Genomic DNA, 24,540 nt, shown 5'->3' with positions numbered 1-24,540 from the left:
CCGCTGGGCTGACCGTGTCCCTGTGATAAATGCCTTGGCCGCACAGTGGTGGCTGCAGGTGTCATCACCTCTTTAGGCAAGGAGTTTCTCAAGAGGCCCCCGGCCAGATGTCAGCCTGGGGCTGGGGGCAGAATCCAGAGAACCTGCGCTCTCCCAAGCTCTGTCCAGAGTGTCCGGGAGAGCGGATGCCAGGCCCCCCGCTGGCTGGCTCGCTCACCTGTCCAGCCGAGAATGGATATGTGAAAGGAGCTCTCGACCAACAGTGGGAGAGCTGATTTTCCTTGCAATAATACATTGCCCCAAACTTCCTCTGGGACCTTAAGTGAGTCAACTTCCCTTTCAAGAACTGGACACTCCCTGGGCCATGTCTCAGGCGGCCTCCATTGAACTGGCCTATGTGTAAAAGAGACTTGAAACCCATGTGGGCAAAGCAGACTCTGTGTTAGGCTTCCCATCCGGGGTGAGGCCAGAGCCCTCAACTGGATATGAGGACTGTCAGCTGTATCCTGAGATGAAGTAACCAGGGGCCCAGGCTGGTAGTCAGGGGAGTGGGTCAGGGGTCAGCCCTGCTGCTCCTAACCGTGGGCCCCTCCTCCTTCTTCCCCCTCCCTGCCCAATGCCCCTGGCTTTCCAGAGTCACCTTTCTTGGGTCCTGGCAGGAGAATCATAGATGGTTGAAGATGCTGCGCTGGGGAGCTTTCCAGAGCCTGTGTTCAGAAACCAAGATTTCTGCTGTTCCCCTCGCCTTTCTTTCCTTTTTTATTTCTTGCCAAGGTCACCCCAGGCACATGGTAAAGCAAATAAAGTTTCTCTTTAATCCGTAAACAGGCCACACCCCCCCCAGCCCACTGAAAGAATCCCTTTGAACGTTTTCATGAGCCTTATTGTCAAGACTTTCACTTCCTGACTGTGTGTAGCAGGGCCCCCGTCCCTGCTGCCCCCCACCTCCCCTCTCGATCTTCCCTGTCCCATGGCTCCTCTGTGTCGCTTGGTCCTGTCTTAACTCTGCTTTCTCCAGGCTGCCCCCTCAGAGCCTCTAATCTCCTCTTGCACATCTCACTGATCAAGTCAGAAAGTTTTGAGGTCATCGTGGTACACAGCCTTCCCCCAGGGAGTGCTCACTTGGAAAAGGTCAGCTCACCACACCAGCAGTGTCTGACCTCTCCACTGGCCTGAAATAAGAGTGGTCTACAGTCATGGAATCGTGTGATATATATAGTGATGTAACTGTGAGGAAAAGACATCTTAAAAAGTTATAGCGACATGTGTTCTCTTCTCTGCAGAGAAATCTTCACCAAACCCTTCTCCCCACGAAGAATAAACCCTCTAAAACCTTGCTGTTCACTGTGTGGCCCGCAAACCGCAGGCACCAGCGTCACCTGGCTGCTTGTCAGAAATGCAGGCGCTCAGACCCCCCCAGACCTACTCAGTCAGAGCCTGCATGTTTACCAGACAACCTCCCCCCAGGTGATTCTCACGCTGATTAAGATGTGAAAGGCCCACACCCCGAACACCCCTGTGCGTGAGCACACGCACGTCTCAGGTGAGGCCGGGGGAAATCCGTGCCCTCTGCCCCTTTGCTGTGCTTGTAAAAAGCACAGAAAGCAGTGGTGGGTTCTGCTTCATCTCCAGAGTTGTTCAGAAGCAGGGTTTCCATAGAACAGTGCACCTGTGCCATGAACAGATGACAATAATTCATCCCTCCCTCAAGTTTTCCAAAGGATGGCAGAGGAGGAGACGGTGGGAAGATGCTTTCAGGTGTGAAGGAGAAGGTGCGGAGCAAAGAGGCTGTGGACCTGACTGGCCCCTGGGCTTCGCCCTGCAGCTGTGGTTCAGCTCCACCCCTCCCACGGCCCTCCAGCCTCACCCTCACACCCTTGGCTAAGGAGCCTGCCTTCCTCGGGGGCATCTGGAGATGACATCCTCAGACCTCAGCCTCTTTTGAGCAGCATTGCCAGTTCTGACTTGCAGATTTCCCTGGAAATCACTCGGTCAGAAGCTGGTCATTTGCTCAGCTGTGCGGTCTGGTTCCCTGGGGGAGGCGTCGCCTTCTCCATGAAGCGTCGCTGGGTCTGTCCCCACCCCTGCGTGGCTATCCCACAGAGCTCGGAGGGTGGGAGGAGAGAGCCACACTGGCTTCCCCTCCCCCTGCAGGCCGGGGCCTGAGGCCGCCTGGGTGACAGTGATGCTGATAACTGATAACCGTTGTCTTCTTTTCTCCCCTCACAATGCTAACCCTCGGGAACTAACAGCAAGCATTCAGAATGAGCGTAAGTCCCCTTGGTGCCTGTCTGCAGTGTGCCTCTGGGAGGTGGCGGGCAGTAAGAAGGGGCGGGAGAAGGTGGAGGACGCTGGGGTGCTCGCGGCTTCTGGAAGGACCGCTGCCCCCCGTCCTCCAGTGGCTGGCATGGCAGTGCAGTGAGGGCTTCGGATCTTGGGGCTGGGAGCTGGAGATGGCTCTTTGGCTGCAGACAAGCCCCTGGGAAGGCCTCTGGAGACTAAAGCGGCTTTCAGCCCTAGCCTCACCGCAGTTTGCCAACTATTGATCCTACAGGGCTCGGAACCATCATGGCCACTAGGTTCTGGAAATCGAGCTGCTTTTGGTTCCTTTATTCATTCAATGAACATTTATCAAGAACTGTTGTACGCTAGACATTGTACTAAGCATTAGAATATATGAACAAGTACACCAAAAGCCTGGCCTTCAGTTTCTCATAAAGATGAGAACGTACAGGGGTTCTTCTTATGTTTAGTCCTTGACACACCACGCCCTTTCTTGCAACCCTGTTTAAGCAGTTGGGTCTCTGGAATGGGGCACTGCTCACCGCTGCTGGCCTGCTTGTCTAGGTGGCTCCTGAAGCTCTTCATTTCAGCCGTTCCCCAAGGGCAGGTCCCCTGACTGCTCACTGTGTGTGCTCTTGCAGTGTCCCAGCCCCCGACCATCACCAAGCAGTCAGTGAAGGACCACATCGTGGACCCCCGTGACAACATCCTGATTGAGTGTGAAGCCAAGGGGAACCCTGCCCCCAGGTGAGTGCACAGCAGGTAAATCCAAGCTGGGTGGAGGGGACAGCACCTGCAAAAAGGGCATCGAAGCCGCCCCTTCCCCCTGAGCCTGATGACAGTCGAAGCAGCTGAGAAATCCATTCAGAAAATGTCCACTAGGCACCTACTAGGTAGAAGGTACAGTGTGGATAACTAGTAAATGCAGTTGATGAGAAATCTGGGTGCCAGAAAACTTAACTGGCTTCAGTTCACACCAAAAAGCCAGGACTAGATATGAAGTTTTCTGACTTTGAATATAACATTCTTCCCACTGCTTATGTTTCCAGCATCCACCCAATGCTTAGCTTACAGGAAGTCCCTCTTCACGCTAACTTTAGTCTTCCATTCTGAGTTCATATCCGCTTATTTATGTGCATATCAAGATCATACGGTGGGCTTCCCTAGTAGCTCAGATGGTAAAGCATCTGCCTGCCATGCAGGAGACCCGGGTTCGATCCCTGGGTCAGGAAGATTCCCCCGGAGAAGGAAATGGCGACCCACTCCAGTATTCTTGCCTGGGGAATTTCATGGACAGAGGAGCCTGGTGAGCTACTGTCCATGGGGTCGCAAAGAGTCGTCACGACTAACACACACACACACACACAAGATCATATGAGATATCAGCAGACACGAATCGCAGGCCTGCTGTGGCAGGCTCTGTGTAAATGTTCCTCACACCGTCTGTTCGCCCACCTCGCCGCCCTTCAGGGAAGGACCTGTGTCCTTGTGGAGAGGAAGTGAAATGGAGGCACAGAGATGTCAGGTACCTAACCCCAGGCCTCTGACACCCCAGACCAGGGATAACTTCTACCCAGTGATAAGCAGTGGGGATGGGAATGCCCACTCTTCGAAGCAGCAGCCACAGGCTGGAGCTCCGGCAGCCTCATGGCGGACTTGCACCCAGACGTGACAGGCCCTCGGGTAGTGTGTGTCTGTCACAGGAGTCGTGAGGTGGGCAGGGCCTCGGGGTGGGCACCCTGCTTCTGCCTCCCTCCACGGGTGTGCCCGAGGCGGCTGGCCCAGAGCAGCGAGCCCAGAAGCAAGCAGGGCCTCGCTTGCCCCTGAAGAAGCAGGAGTCTCCAGCAGGGCACCTTGACCTCGCTTCTCAGGGTTGGTCTTTCTCCCACAGTCCTCTGCCAGGCAGTGCCTGAGATTCCGAGAAGCTGCTGTCATCCCTGCTTCTTTTAGGCTTTGTCCTGGGCAGACACACGTCCGCCCCCAGAGAAACAGGCTGTTCTAGTCTCTTCATGCTAGGGCCCAGTTTTATTAAGGCTACTTTGTATTTTAAAACTGCTCCTCCGGGGTTGTAATGTATAGCTGCCATTTTATAATCTACATCCTCTGAGCAGCGCACAGATAACCTGGGGCCATTTCACTTTGACCTTAGAGTCAGTTATCAAATAATGACACAGGTGGAGAAGGGCCCATTCCCTGATGTATTGGGACCCGTGGAATAGGAATTTGGATTTGGGTTGAGAATGCTTAGGGGTGGGAGTAGCTGCTCACTCTGGATTTTAAAAAACCAGAATTGCTACCTACTCTTTCAAAGAGTTTCCCTGGTGGTTCAGACGGTAAAGCATCTGCCTGCAACGTGGGAGACCCGGGTTCCATTCCCGGGTCAGGAAGATCCCCTGGAGAAGGAAATGGCAGTCGACTCCAGCACTCTTGCCTGGAAAATCCCGTGGACGGAGGAACCTAATAGGCTACAGTCCATGGGGTTGCAAAGAGTCGGACACGACTGAGCAACTTCACTTCACTTTCAAAGAGACAGTCCCCCATGGCCGCTTGGTATCTCTGACTGCAGTCATGACTCCCAGCCTCTGTTGGGTGGCACCACTTCTGTCCGGGGCCTCCTCAGAGACTCCCCTGGGTGGGACCCAGGACCCAGCACTTTATCAGGTGTCCGAGCAGGTCCTGCTGCTCAGCCAGGGCTGGGACCCACCAGTCTGGAGGAATGGTTACGGCCCGAGTCCCACTCAAGGGCCCTGAGGTTCTGGCCTGGAGCCGGGAGCCCGGAGCCTGCCCTCTACCCTTGGTTGTCCCTGACCCTAACCCCCAGCCCACATCGTCCACAGCTTCCACTGGACGCGCAACAGCAAGTTCTTTAACATCGCCAAGGACCCCCGGGTGTCGATGAGGCGGCGGTCCGGGACGCTGGTGATCGACTTCCGCAGTGGCGGGCGGCCAGAGGAGTACGAGGGGGAGTACCAGTGCTTTGCCCGCAACAAATTTGGCACTGCCCTGTCCAATCGGATTCGCCTGCAGGTGTCCAGTGAGTGCTCGGGCCAGGCCCAGGATGCCCCGCTGCTGGGTCGGTGGAGGGTCATTCCAGAAGGGCCGCCCGCCCTTGGCCTGCAGCTGCCTGGGGCATCTGTGTGCCTGGCCTCTGAGCAGGGGTGCGCCTCCCCCAACTCAAAAAGGTTCCTTGGAAAGGAAGTTTCCAAACTGCTGTGGAACAACCTCACTGACCCGTCCGGGGCACAGGGCAGGGAAGGAGAAGAGCCTTGGGAGATGCGTGTTCGTTCAGTCTGATGAAAGGTCTCCTCTGCCTCTCCAGGCCACCCCTGGCTCAGACACACCGACCCTGTCCCTCTCGCAGCCCTTCTTTGTTCTCCCGTCTCCTCTTCTCTTTGCCCTCCTCGCCGCCACCTTCTAACCCAGCTCCTTGCCCAGCCCAGCCATCACCCTCATCGATTCCTCCTTTGTTTCTCCCCAGAATCCCCCCTGTGGCCCAAGGAAAACCTAGACCCTGTCGTGGTTCAAGAAGGTGCCCCCTTGACGCTCCAGTGCAACCCCCCACCTGGGCTCCCGTCCCCGGTCATCTTCTGGATGAGCAGCTGTAAGTCTCGAGGGCCTGGTGTTTTATTTCTGTTTTAATCTTAGGGAGTGTTAAATGGGAAGGGGTCTTCCCAAGGCTAGACGACCTTGACTCGTGAGAACAGATATAAGGTGGCCATGTGACTGAGAACACGGGCTTTGCAGAGAGAGGTTGCTGGGGCTCACTGTTGAGCCTGCCTGCTATTAGCTGTGTGATCTCAAGCAACTTGTTTAACGTCTCTGGGCCGCAGTTTCCTCTTTTAAAAAACTAGGGCTGATAAATGTATTTATCTAATAGAATTATTGTGAGGATTCAAATGACAGTATATCCAAAGTGCTTATAACAGGGCCAGACATACAGTAAGTGTTCAGTAATACTTGTGATGGTGGATAAGAGCAAGAGAAAAAGAAATGGGTCAGAGGACAAACTGTCAATCGGCCGGTTGAAGGCAGGTTGAAACCAAGCCTCTTGCAAACTTTGGTTCATCTGGATCTGCTCTGGTTCAGTCTTCTCGTAGGACAGAAGAGGGATTTGGGAATGAAACTTTAGATAAAGGACTGATGGGGAGACAGGGTGTTTGGAGCAGGGAGGACAGAGTACCTCATTCAGAGCTGGTCCTGAGTCAGTTTTGGACAGAGGCTCTCTGAACTGTCCGCTGTTTCTTCCTGTGTTTTCAGTCATAATAAAGGGAGGGGGCATCATGAAGATGGATAGAAGGCTGCCATCTCTCTGAGCATCTCCCTGGCTTCCTGCCTCCCTCTCGTCCTGAATGGATGGCTTTGTGCTCAGTTGTTGCCCCCGCCTTGCCTCATCACAGTGCGGATGTGTGGGGAAGGCAGCTGGCCACAGGCCGGAGGGTTGGTCTGTGAGCCCCTCTCAGCCCCACACCGTGCCAGGTGGTGTTCACGCTGCCTCCTGAGCATATCCCGTGACCCTGCTCTTCCGTTCTCTCCGCCACCTCCCTAGCGTGAGCCACCATCAGCTTTTCCTTGGGTTACCATCATCATCCACACCTGGCCTCCCTGGTCTTTCTAAAAATGATCCTTTCATTCATATGCTCTCCCCACCCCCACTCCCCGGTTCAGGCTGTTGGTTCTTACCTTTAGCACACACTGTTCCTGCTGCTCAGAAACCCCTTAGCTCCTTCCTCTTCTGCCTGGCAAATGTCACAGGACCTTCAAGCCTCAGCTCAAATCCCAGGATGGACTGGGTACTCCTTCTCTCAGCTTATCCCCTTGTCACAGCATGGTAAAATTAATTAATTAAATAGAACTACTTTTCAAGAGAAAGAAACAGAAATGGTGACTTGAGAAGCAGTTGTCAGGGATAAGAAGGAGATACCTGTGAGGAAGTTGTCAGCCTTATGTTTTTACAAACCTAACAGCCTAGAAACCTGGTCATTTGTGTTTACAGGTACAGTGCTTGAGAAAAAATGAAGACAATGTGGTCAGCATTCTCAGCCCCTCCTATGATGTTATTAATCTTAAAAAAAGCACACATTTGCATATCTTAACATCTCTAAAATTGGAAAGTGTCCTAAAGTTGATGATAGGTGTCACTGATTGGTGTATATCTTACAGTTGGTGGTGCTTTTTTCTTTCTTAGGGATGAGTGGAGGTTTAAAAAATAAGACAAGTGAACATGTCCCCTGGTTTGGGGAACATCTGAAGGACTGTGTTTCCTCCCTCTGGCCTCGGAGCCAGTCAGATCTTTTGTGGCATGAATGGGAAATAGAAAGGTGTGATCACAGAGCAGGAACATGGTGGGCAGACAGGTCTGAGTGGAAATCCCACTCCCCTTCACTGCTTTTGCAACCCAGATCTTGTTAAATCCTCTGCTTTCTTATCTCTAAAATGGGAATAACCCCTGCCTCAGAGTTGACAGTATTCAATCAAATACTGTGGAGCTCCTGGCCCTCGGTAGGTGTTCAATCGCCAGAACTATGATGATTTTTATTACTGTTCTCATTACTGCTAACCTCCCTCTGTACCCCTGCTTCCTTATAGCCATGGAGCCCATCACCCAAGACAAACGTGTCTCCCAGGGCCATAATGGAGACCTGTATTTCTCTAATGTGATGCTACAGGACATGCAGACAGACTACAGCTGCAATGCCCGCTTTCATTTCACCCACACCATCCAGCAGAAGAACCCATTCACCCTCAAAGTCCTGACCAGTAAGTGTGCGGGCCCCTGCCCGGGGCTGGGGGCCTGGGGCTGGGAACAGCAGCCCACTGAGCCCAAACAGCCCTGGGCACCTGGATCTGGGAAGTGCCTTGTCCCCACGGCTGACCTGGAAATTCTCCCAGCTCACTGTGCCTGAGTGACTCTAGCTGCTCTTTAGCAATATCTCTTGATTCCGGAGCCTTGAGTTAAATTCGGTCCTGCTCCAAATCAGTGCTTCTCAAACTCTGGTGGAGTCAGAATCACCTGGCAAGCTTGGCACCCTCACTTACACCCAGTCCCTCGCCTGCCCGAGAGTCCTGGGCCTCTCTGGTCTGCATTAGTTCTCCAGGTGTCCTGGGGACACACCAGAATTTGAGAAGCACTGCTGTCAGTGGTCATTCAGCACCTCTCTCCTGCAGTCAGCTTGATTATTTTTCGTCATCGTTTGGTTATCTTTATTTCTAAAATAAAGCAATCGCATGGAATATCGAAATTAGTGATACAGCAAAATAAACTGTGTTTGATTCTGTAATGTCAATAAGTATATGCTGGACCATATGGAATCGCTGTATCTGCAAGTTGCAGGTTTTATCTTCTAGTTTTATCTGTTTTCATTTTTGTTCCCTGATTGTTTGGCTGGTACCAGAATGAATCAGCATTTCCTGGCCCATTTTAGCATTGATGACCCTTCACCAGGAAAGAGAGCCGCTCTCAGTCTAGAGAGTCACTTTTTGCCAGAGACCTGGAGCTTTGTCTACAAAGTCCTCAGCCTGCTCAGGACACTGGAAGTGGCTGTATTGGTTTATACTGTGGTTTTGTCACCAACCTTCGGTATAAAAGCCCCCCAAAGATGTTCATCTGTCTCAGGCAGTTGTGAATGTTGCTTTCAGTACCGTGGACAGAGGCAGTAGTGGAGGCGGTTGGGCAGAGGGCCCCCTGTGGGGCTGGCCGTTTCCACAGGTTAAAGGAAAGGGGCTGAGCCCCGGCTTCCCAGAGCGGACCCATAGGTGATTGGTGCTGCCTCCTGGGTGGGCACGGGAGGCAGAGGAAGGCAGCAGTGAGTTCGCCCCTCTCTCAGGACACGTGGGCCCTTCTCGCCTCACGGGCCCCTGCGTGATGGGAACCGAGGTGCTGTGGGGCAGCCCGGCCCCACCCTCCAGCCGTCCCACGGGTGGAGATGGGCCCCCGAAGCAGCCTCCCTCCTGTGCGCCTTCTGTTGTGAGTTTTTTCTCTTTTCCTTTCTCTTCACATTCTTCCCTTTTTTTCCCTTCTTCTCTGTTTCGCCTCCCCTTTCCTCTTTTCCCAGTTTGTCTCTCTCTGAACCCCATTTCCTCCTCCCTTAATCTGCCCCTCCGACCTCTGCGTCTCCCCACACCCTGCTCAGAGCTGCCCGTACTCTGATAGCCAACAGGATGGCCAGCAACCAGGGACAAGCCTCGCTTGTTCCTAGCAGGGTTGCCCAGCTTCAGTCCACTTGCTGCCTCTTCCCTGGTGTTTTTTATTCTGGATCCAGGCCCAGAGAGGACCCCTGAGAAGAAAGTTGGGTTGTCTGAGGTGTCGCCTCAGTGCAGAAGGGACTGCCTGCCAGCTGGCTGAGCTGAGGAGGACAGTCTGGTCTGCCCAGGGGCCTCTGGAGCCAGGACAGGGCAGGCAGCCTCGGGCAGCAGTGGAGGGGCAGGATGTCAAAGCAGCACCTCCCCGGACCGCCTTCCTTGCCTCACCGGGGTCCCTCTCTCCCGACCCAGGCTTGGAGTCTGCCTGCCGGGCGGGGACTACAGAGTCAGGTGGCCACTGCAGTCCTGGGCAGAAGCTCTCACTGGTACTTGGGGTAGAGGCAGGGAGACAGAGGTGGTGAAGAGCCTTCCTTTGTAGAATTAAGCAGTTGAAGATTTCAACAACCTTTAGAAGTTGGACTTTCCAGAAACATCCTTTTCTCTACCAGAGTTAGGTAAGGCATATTTGTTTCTGCTGCATTTCTGGGTCCCCTTCTCCACCGAAACTCTCGCCTCCAGTTGCTGAGAAATGTGCTGGGCGTTGGGGACAGAACCCTGTCGGCTTCCTGGAGTTCTCCCAGGGGCAGCTTTGGCTGGGAGCAAGTTCTGGGCATCTGTGCCAGCTCAGAACTGGGCTCAGTTGCTTAAAATAACTCAGCTGTGCTTTCTCTGCTTTCCTGCCTGGAAAGGACACAAGCGTTTTCTTGTACCTTCAGAACCAGGTCTGGGAGTGGGAGACAAATCAGACAAGTTGGGACAGCTTCAAAGACTGTTCTCACTAGGGGTTTCTTTCACAGTCTGCCCACTGAGGAAGAAATAAATCTCATCACAGCCAATTTTTTATTACCTGCATTAAAGGAAGGAGAGAAAGGATCTGATACAGAACACTGGGCAATATAAAATTATTTTAAAATCTTGCCTTGGGAGGTAGTCAAAGACAGTGAAGTGAGAATAACAAAGAGATGCCTGTCCCACTTTGGTCCCGGGTGCCTCCCGGGGACAGGAGGCAGCCGTGGGGAAGGAGCAGGGCTGTCCTTGAGTCAGGCTGGAAAACTAACCCTCCTTCCTCTGACATCTGTTGTCTAAGTGACCTTCTTAGAGGTGTCAGGAAGTCTCCCTGAGTTTCTCAGATGTGCTTCCGAGTCCACAAAGCGTGAGGTCAGTTCTGAGCGTGGGCCCTTCTGTCGCAGCTGGTGGCACAGGAGCGTGGGGCCCCCCCCGTCCTCCGAGGCCCAGCCACCGCCCCTCCCGCCCCACACTGCCCTGCCTTTTCATGCCAGTGAGGATCGAGCTCCACCTTTACCTCCAGATAAACCCAAGCCGCCTTCCCACACACAGGCAAGGTCTTTTACAATCAACACACCCCCGTTTAAAGGATGGTTCTAAATAACAAAACTCCTTCTAGTGGACGTTAAGCAACTCTGGGACGCAGAGCAATGCCGGTGCTCCTGTTGCCTCCCCGCCATGAGTTATAACAGGATTTGATCCGCCTTCCAAGATGCAAATGCTCTGGCAGCCACTCCTCCCTCAGGCTGCTGGGCTGGGTCCAGGCTTCTCGGGGCGTCTGCTTGGCTTCCAGTCGGCTCTCCCATCCCTACCCTCTGTTGGTGCTGTCAAAACTTGAACCAGTAGCCGGATGGGGATGTTGGTAGGAGAATGAAAAGTTCCTTAAGGATGTTGGCATGATCATATGCCCTCATTCCAAAATGTCTTTCTCACTGAGGATTAAATGCCCAAAGGTGTTCATTACCCAACATCAGAGCCTGCTAGTCTTGTTCTATAAGGGATGGCTTCATCCTAAGCTAGTCTAGAGAGCTTTGAACCTCTGTCTTGTTAGCAGGCCTTCCCCTGTTCTAAGTGTAGAACTCATAGCTCACGCACTCTCTCCTGTCCCAGGCTCCCTTTCTGAGCCTAAACTCCAAAGCTCAGCCTAGCTGTCCCCTTCTCCTTGAATCACTCCTCGCCTCCGCAGAAGGAGGCGTTTCTGCCAACAGACTCAATTTGGAGACCAGGATAGTGCCCATCTGGGCAGGCTGGGGAGTTCCTGTTGCTGGTCAGCACATGATTGCTGGGCCCTCCCAACGCTCCTCCTGTCCCATTCTGTTGATGATCTGTCTCTATCTTCTCCCCTGATTTACCTCCCACCCCTTGCGAGTTGGCTTCTGCTCGGGTGGGGCTTTGCTCTTGCCCCAGGGCTCACTAACACTCCTTTCTCTTTAGCGATCCCAGAAGCTGGCCTGACCCAGAGTCCTGGGAACACAGGATTTTGGTGGAAAAGAGTTGTTCAGATTGCTACAGGATACCACTAATTCATATTTCATTTGTTTGAAATTATAGTATGACCAAGCAATTAAAGGTCATGCCTAATTTCTTTATTAAAAAAGAAACTTATTATTGCCTTCTTTTGCAGGATTTAACCTTTTCTTCCCTTTTGGGAGCTGTTTTGTGTTGCTTGTTCTTCACCAAGCGTATTTCCTTTCCAAATATGCTGTGTGTTTCCTTTGCAAAAGACCACTGGTGCTCCCTGGCTGTTTTGTGGCTTCGCATTTCTGTTGTTCTCTCCCGTTTATGCCTCCTTGACCTCTCCGTGGTCCCTGTTTGCTCACCCTCTTTTGTTTATTGCAGACCACCCCTATAATGACTCGTCCTTAAGAAACCACCCTGACATGTACAGTGGTGAGTCGCCGTGGTAACCTTGGGAGTAACCTTGCCTGTCCTAACCCCAGTTGGCCTAACTCGACTGACACCATGTCATTAACTCGTGCCGGCTGCCAAGTCTTACAGTTGGCCAGGTCAGGGTACCAAGGTGACTCCTGAAGAACTGGGAGGAAGGTGGCCAGTGTGGAGGGCGGAGGTGCTTATGTGATGGTGTGGTCTCCTCAGAGATGCCAGCCTCCAGCTATGAATTCTGGACAAGTTGACCTACCTGGTCAAACCAGGGTAGGACTTCAAAACAGCTTCTCAGAGGTTCAGTAGAAACTTAGGAATCAGTGGTGAGTGGACAGAGAATATCTGAAAATAAGGGTCTTCCCACAGTCAGGAGGAAACAGGAAGTCTCGTTTCCTCAGTGGCTTAAAGAGCACAGAAAACTTTGTAGCGTTTGTTTAGCCAGGTTTAAGTGTCTGGATGTGAATTGCCTGCATGGTGCTCTAGCCTTAGTCACTGGGGATACATTTCACAGGTCCCATATCTCTTTAAAATTCACCTGGGAAATAGGAAGAAGAGTCTTGCTCTGAGTTTTCTTTCAAGGTAAGTATAAATGAAGTTGGACCATCCATTGCGGTCTATCACCTGATTCTCTTCCTCTTCTGGAAGTGCACTCAGATCCAATCCCACCCCCTCTACCACACATTTGCAAGTCATGGAATAATTTCCATGAGGCATATTTCTAACTCATCACACAACTGGTTGCTCAAGCTGATTAGTAGAGTAATTGGCTGTTTCCACACCTGAGCTACCCCCCAAGCATGGCTCAAGGATGTCTCGTTTTCCTTGAGCAGCCAAAGGAATCATCATTTGCTGGCTCTGGAGACGCAGCTGCTCCCAGCATCCGTTATGACTCAGAGCTAAGGCTGCAGGTCCCCAGGGGGGTCACTGTGGGCTCAGAAAGATAGGAAGTGTCTGTATGGTGATGTGCTAATATAAACTGATCGATGTCTGGAGTGGAGGAAGGGAAGGGGGAGTAAGAGCCAGGGAGACAGGCAAAGGCTTTAACTTGGCATCAAGCAGCCAGAGCTGCGCTGAGATCCTGCCAAAGAGATTTACTGCCCAAGAATGCAGGGGACCTCTGTTGGATTCTGGGCATTGCTTTCAAAATAATGGGGCCAACCACCATTGTGTCAAGAGCCTCAGAGTGAAATGTGCCTTCTTCTAAATTAGATTCTGGGTAATCTGTCATGGAAGTAGTCTTTAGGTTGGAGTCTATAGAAGCCAGTAAGTCTCATAGAGGCCATCTGGTTCAGGCTCCTTGCTTTATATAAGATAAACCATCGAGACAGATGTGTAGAGTTATTCTATCGGTGATAAGTTTGAGTGATTCTAGCCATTTAATAAACTAGTGTGTGACTGGTGGTGGATAGTATTATGAGTAAGCAGGAGTTAGAAGAATCATCCAAGGCTGGGAGACTAAACAAAGCTCACGGGAGCTCACAGGAAGATTAGCCTCATCTCCTCAATCCAAGGTACATGGGGCTGACCAAGTATGACCCGGGCTAGAAAGGGTACAAAGTCAAAGTGAGGCACGTGCTGAACCAAGGACAACTAACTCAGATGCTTCTAGAAGAAAACAGAAGGTGAAAAGGAAGGAGAGAAGATACAGTCCTTCCCCGAGTACCTGGACAGAGAGGCATAGTCTGACAAATAACGCCTAGTACCCCTCTGGGCTCAGCTTTGAAATATGCCCCTTTTGGAACAGCAGGGCAGCCCATAATCACCCTTTTCCTAGAGTGGTTTGGTAGCCTGTGAATGTATGCCAGGTGTCCCCTGACATGCCAAGTAGCAGGGGGAAGCCGGTCTGAGATGGTAACTTGCCACGTAGAATTCATCCTGGCAAGGAGATGGGCAGAGCATGCCCTCTGAGGCAGTCTGCCTGGAATTAAACTCAGGCTCCAAGACATCCCATCAAGTGACCTTGGGCAAGTAATTCAGTCTGTTGAGACTTTACTCTCCTTATCTGCAGAATGGGTATATTACCTGCTCCAAAAGATTGCTGTGAAGATTAAACAGCATAATGTGCGTATGTCCCTAGTGAGATGTGAAACACATTCATGATTAATAAATGTTACCATTGTTGGTGTTAAAGAGGATGGCTTAGTGTTGACTGGATCAAGCACGGTTGTTCTTTGCTTCTGAAACTGAGGGATGTGGAGGAATTGAAGAGAAGCTTAGGGGAGAAAGACAGGCACAATCACAGGAAGAAAGTACTATGGAGGAAGAAATTGTAGAGGAAACTAGAAAAACGAAAGCTTTTCCGATTCTCAGCTATGCTGAGAGCACAGTAAGAACAAAGCTCCAGCTACTGCATGAGGGGCTGGCGGTAGATTTATGGAAGAGATTTCTTGGCAGTAGAAGATATTAAATGTTACTAGCAAAGAGTTTTGCTCACCTTCTGGGGTTGCTTGGTCAGCCATTTCTAGAGCCAGAGAGGTGGTGAGATGCCAGGAATCCAGCCCTGTGAGTTCTCAGTTCCGAGAACCGGAAGCAGCAAAGGTAGGATCCAGCCACCTCTAAAAGCTGTGTGTGGCAGAGGTTTTCAGACACGTCTGATTCAGTGAACTCTCTTCTGCTAACACGCAGCACTCGACAGAGGCAAGCAATTCGGATTTCCCTTAGTCTTGCCGTGTCCTCTTGCAGGAGGTGAGTTTGTGCTGAGGCAGTTTTCATTGTCTCTGTAAAGCCAAGGTGGTTGAGGCAGAGGCGTCTCCTGATGAGCCCCTGCTGACCCGATTCCCTGGAAACCCATGAGCCCACTCTTGCACCACAGCAAGAGCAGCAGAGGATGGACTGCCCATGACCTCGAGGTCAGATGAACCCATGTGGGAAGCTGTGAGTCTTCAGAGATGTGAGCGTTAGCGGCTGGATTCTGAGTTTGTTCAGATATCAGGTCTGATTCCAGCCTTGATGATTTATGAGAATAAGAGAAGGATCATCACGCTGGAGAGACTGGAGCCCCACCTCTGAGACAGATCCTGTGAAACACTCTGTCATCTTCCAGCACACGCAGCTCATGGAGCAATCACCTTTGTCTCTAGCACTCTTCCTGGGTCTGTGTCTCCCAGGAAAGAAATGAGCTACCCTCCCTTGGGAGCAGTGGCTCCCAAAGGTACCAGCTGGTTTATCCTTCGTAAACTTTCCTGTAAGAGGACACTTCTTCATAGCCTCCCCTTTGAGTCCAGCCTTTTCATCCCCTAACGATCCCATGTGTCACCCTGACTCCTCTTTAAGCTTTCCATGGCCTTAACAATCCAGTTGAGATGTCTTTGGAGCCTCTTAATTTCCAGCCCAGCTTCTGTTTTTCCAGTTGGGGAGAGAAGGATCTCCCCAAGTTTATTGAATAGACATCGAGGAGAGAAGGACTCTCAGCTGAGATGGCAAGAACAATATTTGAGGGAAACCGTGGAATAGTTTCACCAGAGAAGCCCATTAAAACAAAAATATCTTTCTCCTTTATCTCTTTTGCCGTTGAATTTTGGTATTCTTTGGTTTGAGTTAAAAAAGATCTTCCCAAAACTGTCAGTCGTAGGAACAAATAGGGTATTGATCTTTAAAGAGAGGGGCAGTATAGAATAGATGCTGCAACTGAAACTTTGGCACCAATGGTCCAGAATCCAAACATAACTGGCTCGTGACTTTGCCAAGTCTGTTGACTCTGCTGAGCCTCTGTGTCCTCTCTGGAAAATGAGAGGCATACCCCAGGTTTGCTGTGATTTCCGAACGTGACGGTGGTGGTAGAGACAGAGCCGAGCCCGGTGCTTGGCCCGCAGTGAGCGGCCAAGTGGCAGCCCTGACTATGACCTCTGCCTTTAAAACATTCTTCCCTGTATTTCTGAACTTTGCCTGGTTGCGGTGGCTTCTCCCCTTTGGGACGACTCTGGTTGCCGGCCTGCATCCTGTAAACGAGGGATGCTGACACACCCAGCTGCAGTGTGTCCAGGCAGCCACAGGGGGCCGCTGTGCTCCCTTCCCCCTCTCCCATACTCGATGTGCTGGTCACGTGTGCTTACAGGGCTGCATGCTAAGGTGTGAATTAAATGTCCACAGGGACACACACTGGTTGCCGCAGGTTTGGGTCCCACGTGGGAGGAAAATGCTGACTGAACTTCCATGTAACCCCCCAGTTCCCAGCTCTCAACAGATTCACCAAACTGGCACCAGAGCCTCCTGCCTTCAGATCTCCTTCTCCTCCCGGTGCCCCTGACCTTGTGTTGTCTGACCATTTGGGTGACTCCAGGCTGATGGGGGGGAGGAAGCTGCTGCCTTGGCATCAGGCTTCTTTGGTACTGAGAGCTGGATGCACTTAGAGTTACAGATGGTAACGAATTAACCACATAATGGATTAACCCCTTCAGTAGCCCGTGTTGTATGTGTGTATGCTGGTGGGACACATGAGGACATCTGCAGAGAGAGATGACACGGGGTAAACCATTGCCTTCTTTTTTCTTCTTTCCTCCTCTTGAATTTATTCATTCCACAAACATTTTCTGAACACTTGCTACATTGCACGTATCGTGCCAGCAGACTAATAACCTCCACCTATGTTTCATCATTCCTTCCCCTTGATGAAAGGATAAAATACATGCCAGTTCTATGATACACCCTCCTCTGATGGATGATAGAGAGAAGCTGGGTAGCTGTAGGACAGGAGCCCCGCTGCGCCAGCCAGACCCCAGCTAGCCCCTGAGCCCAGCAGGGGCACTGAGACAGGGCCCCCGCCACTCTGTCCTCATTCCGCCAGCACCCAGTAACAGTACCTGCCCCGCCTGGAAGCATGCTCGCTCTCACTCCAGGCACCCAGTAACAGTACCTGCCCCGCCTGGAAGCATGCTCGCTCTCACTCCAGGCACTCAGTAACAGTACCTGCCCCGCCTGGAAGCATGCCCGCTCTCACTCCAGGCACCCAGTAACAGTACCTGCCCCGCCTGGAAGCATACCCGTTCTCACTCCAGGCACGTCTGAGGGCTCCCAGCCCCTGGCAGCCCCGCCTCCCCTCCAACTGAGTCAGAGACCCATTAAACCTGTGGGTAGGCCCAGCTTGTATTTATATTTTTAACTCTTCTTGTTGACAGTCATACACCTTTTGAGCAAAGGTGACCCCTCCGGTTTGCCCTTGCTTTGGGGTTCCTGGTTACAGAATCCTTGTTCTTCCTCATCCCATCTCATTCATTTCCGTAGAACTGTGCAGAGAACTCTAAGGGAGAGGTGAGGCTCAGGTAAGGTGGGGTCCAGTGCGCTGGGGTGTCCCCAGACTTGCATGACCCCCTCCACAGGGAAAGAGCCACCCTGAGCGTGTCGCCTCTGTGAGCTGTCCTTGGAAAGCTGTGTGTGCGCCACTGATTGCAGGCCCCAGGGCTGCTCCAGCCTGGTTGAGTGGTGGAGCGGCTCCTCTATCTTGGCTGCACTTGCTTCTCACCCCGCCCTCAGTCTCTCACATCCAATTAACACCCTCCTCCCTGCCATGCCAAAGTCATTAGTGAAGCAGCAGATTGGTTTCTAGCCCCGCAGTGATTTCCTGTCATCCCTGTTCATTAATTCTCCCCCTGTCCTTGCTAAGCCGTTAATAATACTCCTTGCATCTCTGACCGTTCATCTGAGTCTTTGTGGCTTCATCCCAGCTCCTTGTCTCTGGGCTCCCAAAGAGCAGGTGGTCTGTCCTGGGGCCCCAAGCTGAGAGGGCCTCCCTGGGGCCACCATGCTGGCCTCTGGATCCCAGCACGGGATGCGCAGGGAGTGGACCGTCCCTGCTCAGGCAACCCTTGCCCCTTCCAGGGCCAGAGAGGCTTACTGAACTGGGGAGGACGCTGGGCTCCTCTTGGCAGAGCCTTTCAGAACTTAGAGCTGCTCACACACCTGTGCCGGTGGGGCTGAGGAGCCCCACGCTTCCTAACACACCTCTCTTAATAATGCCCCGGCCCCTGGGGTGGTTTCAGCAGCGCGGCAGGGGGTGGGGGTCTGGGGCTGGTGCCTCTGCGGCTAAGGGCGTCATCAGGAGGGCATGACGACCTTTCTCTCCAGTCCAACAGCTCGGCCCAGCTGGGACAGCCCTCTGGGCAGTGCACTCACAGAGCTTGTTGCTTCCTGTTTCAGCCCGAGGAGTTGCAGAGAGAACACCCAGCTTCATGTACCCCCAGGGCACCGCGAGCAGTCAGATGGTGCTGCGTGGCACGGACCTCCTGCTGGAGTGCATCGCCTCCGGGGTGTATGTGCGGTTTGCACCCCGACTTCTGCCCGCCTTGGAGGAGGATGGGTTGGGGGATTGTGCTTGCCCTTGTTGCAGCGTTTTTCCGGGGGTGGGGTGGGAGAGAGAAGTAGACAACTCCGAATGAGGACGCTGCCAATCCTCGTCATCCCATTCCGGCCGCCTTTCTTTCTCAGATAATTTGGAGAGGAGGTAGCTAGGCTTCCTGTATGTGTTAGACCCCCTTGTGATCTTAGCTGAGTCCTTTGTGTGCCCTGTGGCTGAGCATCCCCTTTGCACAGGAGGGATCAGCCCTCGAAGGACACGCGTCCTCCTGAGCCCGAGGACACCATAAGCACACCGTGGTGTCCTGGGCTCCACACAGGCGTGGCAGACCACATTTGGTGGTAAGTCCCTCTTTCTCGCTTGGTCTCTCTTAGCCCCACACCAGACATTGCATGGTACAAGAAAGGCGGGGACCTGCCATCCGACAAGGCCAAGTTTGAGAACTTCAACAAAGCCCTGCGCATCACCAACGTGTCCGAGGAAGACTCCGGGGAGTATTTCTGCCTGGCCTCCAACAAGATGGGCAGTATCCGGCACACGATCTCGGTGAGAGTGAAGGGTACGTTGTGCGCACTTCTCATTACGACAGTCTCGCCAGCCCTCAGCTCCACGGCCATCCCTCCCTCTCGGGGTGGTTGCGTGAGTGGGGAAAACACCGGCACACTGATGAGTGGCAGTAGCCACCTGCAGGAGTGTGTAAGGGCAGGGAGGAAGGGTGGTGTCACGGGCGGAGATTCCCCCACCATTGCCCTCCTCCCCTGAGCGCCTGGGGCTCTCTCAGCAGGCGCACTCTCTTCTGGGGCCCGTTTGGATGACCCGGAACCTGCCTTTCGTTTCTCATTCCTGTTCATGGTGTGTTGTCTTAGCCCTGTGCTGTCTGTGTACTTGAACGTGGTTCTTTTTAAAAACAGGGCGGGATCATGGCCTGAATTATTTTTTTAGGAAATCACTTCCCTCCCCTAAAAACACCTGAGCTGTTGTCAGCAATGGAGCACGTGTCTTTGTGGGTCCCAGCCATGGGGCTGGGAGGTCCACCAATCACTTCTCAGGCTGAATGGCGGGGCTGAATGGATGATCAGGGTGATGAGGTTAAATATGACAGAACAAGAACTTTCTTAGCACATGCTCGTTGACCTGTGACCTTGGTTTCAGCACCACACTCAGAATAGGGGTGCTTAACATTTATTGGGGTTTCAAGATCTTTAAACTCTGATCTGAAGGACCCTCTTCTCAGAGAAATCCACATATTCACAAAATTTTCAAACAGTTGGAAGGAGTGGCCAGCTAAGAGCTTCTGCTGACCAAAGGTCAACAGTAAAAGAATGAGCAGCATGCCTTTCCTAAGTGGTCTGATCTTGCAGCAATAGTGTGGAAATCCAGCAGGGCCAGCCCCTGCTACTTTACTGCCCTCCCCGGCTTGAACCCTTGGGTGCACATCAGGAGGACCTGTTGCTGCTGCTGCTGCTAAGTCGCTTAAGTCGTGTCCGACTCTGTGCGACCCCAGAGACGGCAGCCCACCAGGCTCCGCCGTCCCTGGGATTCTCCAGGCAAGAACACTGAAGTGGGGTGCCATTTCCTTCTCCAATGCATGAAAGTGAAAAGTGAAAGTGAAGTCGCTTAGTCGTGTCCAACTCAGCGACCCCAGGGACTGCAGCCCACCAGGCTCCTCCGTCCATGGGATTTTCCAGGCAAGAGCACTGGAGTGGGGTGCCATTGCCTTTTCTGAGTAGCTCTCAAATCATTGGCTGCCTGGGCTTCCCCCGGGGATTCTGACTTACTAGGTTGAAGATGGGCGCTGGCATTTGTGTTTCTTAAAAGCTCTTCAGGAGGCCCCAGTTTAGAACTCTTGTTCTGTGAACTTGAAGTAAACCAGTCCGCACCTGTAGTGCCGAGTCGACCAAAGGTCTGGACCGTCATCCCATCAAGACGAGCCCTGGGCAGGTGGGGGCGGGGGGGGGGACGCTGGCACTCGGGGGCTCCTGCCTTCCGAGAGGGAGCCCACTTGGTTTCTTCTGCCTGCTTGTGTCATTTGACACCCCTGCCTGTGCCTGTCCTTGTCTTCCAGCTGCTCCATACTGGCTGGATGAACCCAAGAACCTCATCCTGGCTCCTGGCGAGGACGGGAGACTGGTGTGTCGAGCCAATGGAAACCCCAAGCCCACGGTCCAGTGGATGGTGAACGGGGAACCTTTGCAATGTGAGTAACCGCTGCTGCCCTGCCTGTCTCTGCTCTCCCTCCTGGGAGCATCCAGCTCCCCACCCCTGTGGACCAGCTCTGTGCCATCAGAAGTGAGGGAGCGGCCCATCCCTTTGGACCCTTCAAGAGGGAGGAAACCTGCCTCCTTTGTGCGAGAGAGAACAGGAGACCCATGCCCGTGTTTAGGGGATTTCTGCTCCCTAGGGTTTTTTCAAAAATATCTGCTTTCTGCCGCTAATAACTGCAAACCCAGTTCAAGAGCTGGGGACCTCAGCTGTGTCCCTGAGACTACGGGCTCTGGGTCACGGGCCTCAGGAGGTAGAGGAGACCTTGGTAGCTCATCTTCATTGCCCCCCACCAAACCCCTCCCTCTGCTGAGGGTATAATAAGAGGCAGCGTTGTGCGACAACATGGACAATACGGTTGGAAATGAGGGGAAGCCCCTCTGAGAGCAGAGCTGCCCAGAGCAGTTATTGAATGCACACTGGCGTCCAGGAAGATTTAGTCCCCTCCAGATGCAGGGGTGCATGGCTCCAGGCTCCTTCCAGCCAGAGGTCTCAGTCGAAGTTTCACATCTGAATTCACCCTAGTTGCATTTACTCTTTAAACAAATAACTTCATTTGTTTTTGGCTGCACTGCGCCTTCATTGCCATGCAGGCTTTTCTCTAACTGTGGGGAGCAGGGGCCCCTCCCTGGCTGTCTTGAGTGGGGGACCCTCCCTGGCTGTGGGGAGCAGGGGCTCATCTCCGGTTGCAGTATGCGGGCTTCTCACTGCAGTGGCCTCTCTCCTCGTGGAGCTCGGGCTCTGGGCGCGGGCCCAGTAGCTGCAGCCCCCAGGCTCCAGGGCGCGGGCCCAGTAGCTGCAGCCCCCAGGCTCCAGGGCGCGGGCCCAGTGGCTGCAGCCCTCAGGCTCCAGGGCGCGGGCCCAGTGGCTGCAGCCCCCAGGCTCCAGAGCACAGTAGTTTGCTGCTTGGGCTTAGTTGCTCCATGGCATATGGGATCTTCCGGGGCCAGGGAGCAAACCTGTGTCTTCTGCATTGGCAGGTGGATTCTTTACCACTCTCAACTACCAGGGAAGCCCTGCTTTACATTTTAAATGTCCTGTCTTTACTTTCTCTGAAGGGTCAGAGCAAATACAAACTGTATCATCAACCAGATGGGACAGAAACTAGATGGCAAGAACTCAGAGCCTAACTCATGAGCAACAGCTGATAAAAGCAGGTGGAGAGGTAGGGAGACAGGCAGAGGAGAAGGCGTGAGTGCACCTTTCTCGACATTTACTGTGTGCCGGGCGCCGAGCATCCCTCTTACCTCATTAACCTCAGACGCTGAAGATGAGGAAAGGAAGTGCTGCCTTTGCACCGACTGCCCGAGGTCACACGACCCGGGACTGAGGGAGCTGGGGGCTGCTGTGACAACGCCCAACCTGCCCTGTTTGGCACTGAGCCTCTGCTTATCCTGGGAGATAGCCTCCTCCTGCATGCAGGCCACTTGCTGACTTGGCCTGCCCCCTGCCCTTCTCCCTGTGCTGATGGCACTTTGGGGATAAGGCAGACAAAGGCTCTAAACTCCACAGCACCATTAAAGAAACACAGAGCCCAGGATTTGCAGCTGAGCCCTGGCCCTGGCGAGGTCCCCCACCATTCAAAGGAGTGACTGGGAGGAACGCCGGTCGCCTCGCCAGGCGAGGAGACGTAAAGTTGCTGGCGTTGCTTCCTTTGTGCCTTCTTGCTGAGATGCCGGAAGAAGGGTAAGAATGCTGACCTTGGCTTTGTTCACCGGCTGATTCCGCATCTCCAGGCTCAGACCTGCTGTCTGTGGGGTGGCGCCCGTTGGGCTGGGCCCTGGGTCCCCCTCTGCCAACTCCTGGGGAAGGTCTGAGTGATCCTGGGTGAGGTCATAGATCACACAAGCCAAGTCATCTGGCCCAGGCCCAAAACCTTAGAGAGGAAAGGCACCTCGTGGTGTGAAAGATGAGAAAAGGGTGGATTCTTTACATTTCTGGAAAACTTTTATTTGTATCGCTTGTTATCTCATTCTTGCTCTCTTACCCTACCCTTCCTCAGAGGAGGGGAAGATGGAAGAAATGCTTCCCTACTTGACAAGTGAAGGAAGTGAGGCCCGGAGGAGCTACTGATTTGCCCCAACTCTTAGAGTGATTTGGGCTTCCCTGGGAGCTGGTGGTAAAGAACCCCCCTGCCAGTTCAGGAGACATAAGAGATGCGGGTTCGATCCCTGGGTCGGGAAGATCCCCTGGCGGAGGGCGTGGCACCCACTCCAGTATTCTTGCCTGGAGAATCCCGTGGACAGAGGAGCCTGGTAGGCAATGGTCCATAGGGTTGCAAAGAGTCGGATGTGCCTGAAGCGATTCCCCAGCCTCCGCTCTGCAGCCGCGGCCAGTGGGACCAGGAGAACTGTGGCAGGGGTGTCCTCTCAGTGCGCACGTGTCTTGGGAAGGTTAGGTCCCTTTGGCAGATGCAGAGACACATCAACTTTCAGCAGGCGTGCGCCTCCAGGTCTAACTTTGTGGATGTCTGCAGAGTGCTCTGCTCAGAGGATGGGAAGCGGGTAGGTCCCACCTAGTTGTGTATTGCTTTTCAAAACACTTTTGAGTATATGCACATTGGGTTAAGATGATAACAGCAACCAGCCAGCCCTCCAACCACATGTGCTCAGCCCTCTTCTAAGGACATGCATAGACTCTTCAGTCATCTTCATAGAAATGCCACAGGGTGGTGTTATCCCCAGACAAGGAGACCGAAGCGTTTAGAGCCAACAGGGCTGGTGCGTAATGTGGTTAGAATTCAAACCACAGCTGCCCAGCTGCCATGTAGCTTTGACTGGGATTCCTGTTCCCAGTGGATGGATTGAGAAATAAACTCCGGTAGGCTCAGTCCTACCGGAGTCCCACACGCCCTCTGCCCGCCCTCCCCATCTTACGAGGAGCACCTTCCTGTCTGTAGCGGCGCCGCCCAACCCCAACCGTGAGGTGGCCGGGGACACCATCATCTTCCGTGACACGCAGATCAGCAGCCGGGCCGTGTATCAGTGCAACAGCTCCAACGAGCACGGCTACCTGCTGGCCAACGCCTTCGTCAGCGTGCTGGGTGAGTGCGCCCCTCTCCGCTCACCTGCTGGGGGCCTCCTGGGCCCTGCTCGGAGCATGGGCTCCCTCTCTGCTTGAGAGACCAGTCAGGCTGTGGGGAGAAGGGCAGCAGAGTGGGGAAGTGTGGAGACCCAGGATGAAATGAGGAGGGGTGATGGAAGACTTAAAATCTGCAGAGCTGGGTGTGCAGGTGGTTCATTCCACTCAGAGGATGAACGGAGAGCTGAGACGCCAGTCTCAGTCCCCTTCCTCCCCTGACAAGAGAAGGGACCATCTCACCTTCTTGGTGTGTCCATGTTGAGTCTCCCCTGGGTTCTCCGTGGCCTCAGGGTAGGAACTACACTGAGTGTGTTTGTGGCCCTCCTGGAGCAGGCAGAGGGCAGTGGGCAGGTGCCACTAGGAGAAGCCTTGGGGCTGTGGAAGGGCGGATACAGAAGCTGCTGGAAGGCTGGGGGTGTCCTCTGCAAAAGTGGGACTGGATGTAGACTAGGTGCAGATGGGTAAGCTTCCTCCTTCCTCACCTAATCCGGGAGGGAGGTTGATGGGGGAGGTCACACTGATATTTAGAAAGCTGCCCCAAGGAGAAGGCACACAGAGATAAGACTGGTCCCCAAGGAGGAGGAGGAAGGCAGACCCCCGCCCAAGGTCAGGGTTAGGTCTCTGGGGTCGCAGAGGAAGGCAGACCCCCGCCCAAGGTCAGGGTTAGGGCTCTGGGGTCGCAGAGGAAGGCAGACCCCCGCCCAAGGTCAGGGTTG

General features: G+C 53.4%; 1 protein-coding gene across 6 annotated transcripts in view; it reads left to right on the top strand.

Annotated features, from left to right (window-relative positions):
- NFASC (neurofascin) overlaps positions 1-24,540 on the top strand; it is a 95,321-nt gene that overhangs the window by 29,106 nt on the left and 41,675 nt on the right. For 5 of the 6 annotated variants that reach the window (XM_040262996.1, XM_040262994.1, XM_040262998.1 and 2 more), the window contains exons 3-10: positions 2,925-3,030; positions 5,121-5,317; positions 5,762-5,884; positions 7,870-8,040; positions 18,325-18,436; positions 18,856-19,040; positions 20,547-20,678; positions 23,643-23,786. In XM_040262996.1, coding sequence (XP_040118930.1) covers positions 2,925-3,030; positions 5,121-5,317; positions 5,762-5,884; positions 7,870-8,040; positions 18,325-18,436; positions 18,856-19,040; positions 20,547-20,678; positions 23,643-23,786 — 1,170 coding nt within the window. Of the gene's footprint in view, positions 1-2,180; positions 2,271-2,924; positions 3,031-5,120; positions 5,318-5,761; positions 5,885-7,869; positions 8,041-18,324; positions 18,437-18,855; positions 19,041-20,546; positions 20,679-23,642; positions 23,787-24,540 lie in introns of those variants that run through there. The other variant, XM_040262993.1, reaches the window with a different exon arrangement.

Source organism: Oryx dammah, unplaced genomic scaffold (genome assembly GCF_014754425.2).
Source record: "Oryx dammah isolate SB20612 unplaced genomic scaffold, SCBI_Odam_1.1 HiC_scaffold_21, whole genome shotgun sequence".
In the NCBI taxonomy this organism is placed as follows: Eukaryota; Metazoa; Chordata; class Mammalia; order Artiodactyla; family Bovidae; genus Oryx; species Oryx dammah.
The sequence above is the reverse complement of the archived record's forward strand: the minus strand, read 5'-3'. Positions and strand labels throughout refer to the sequence as shown.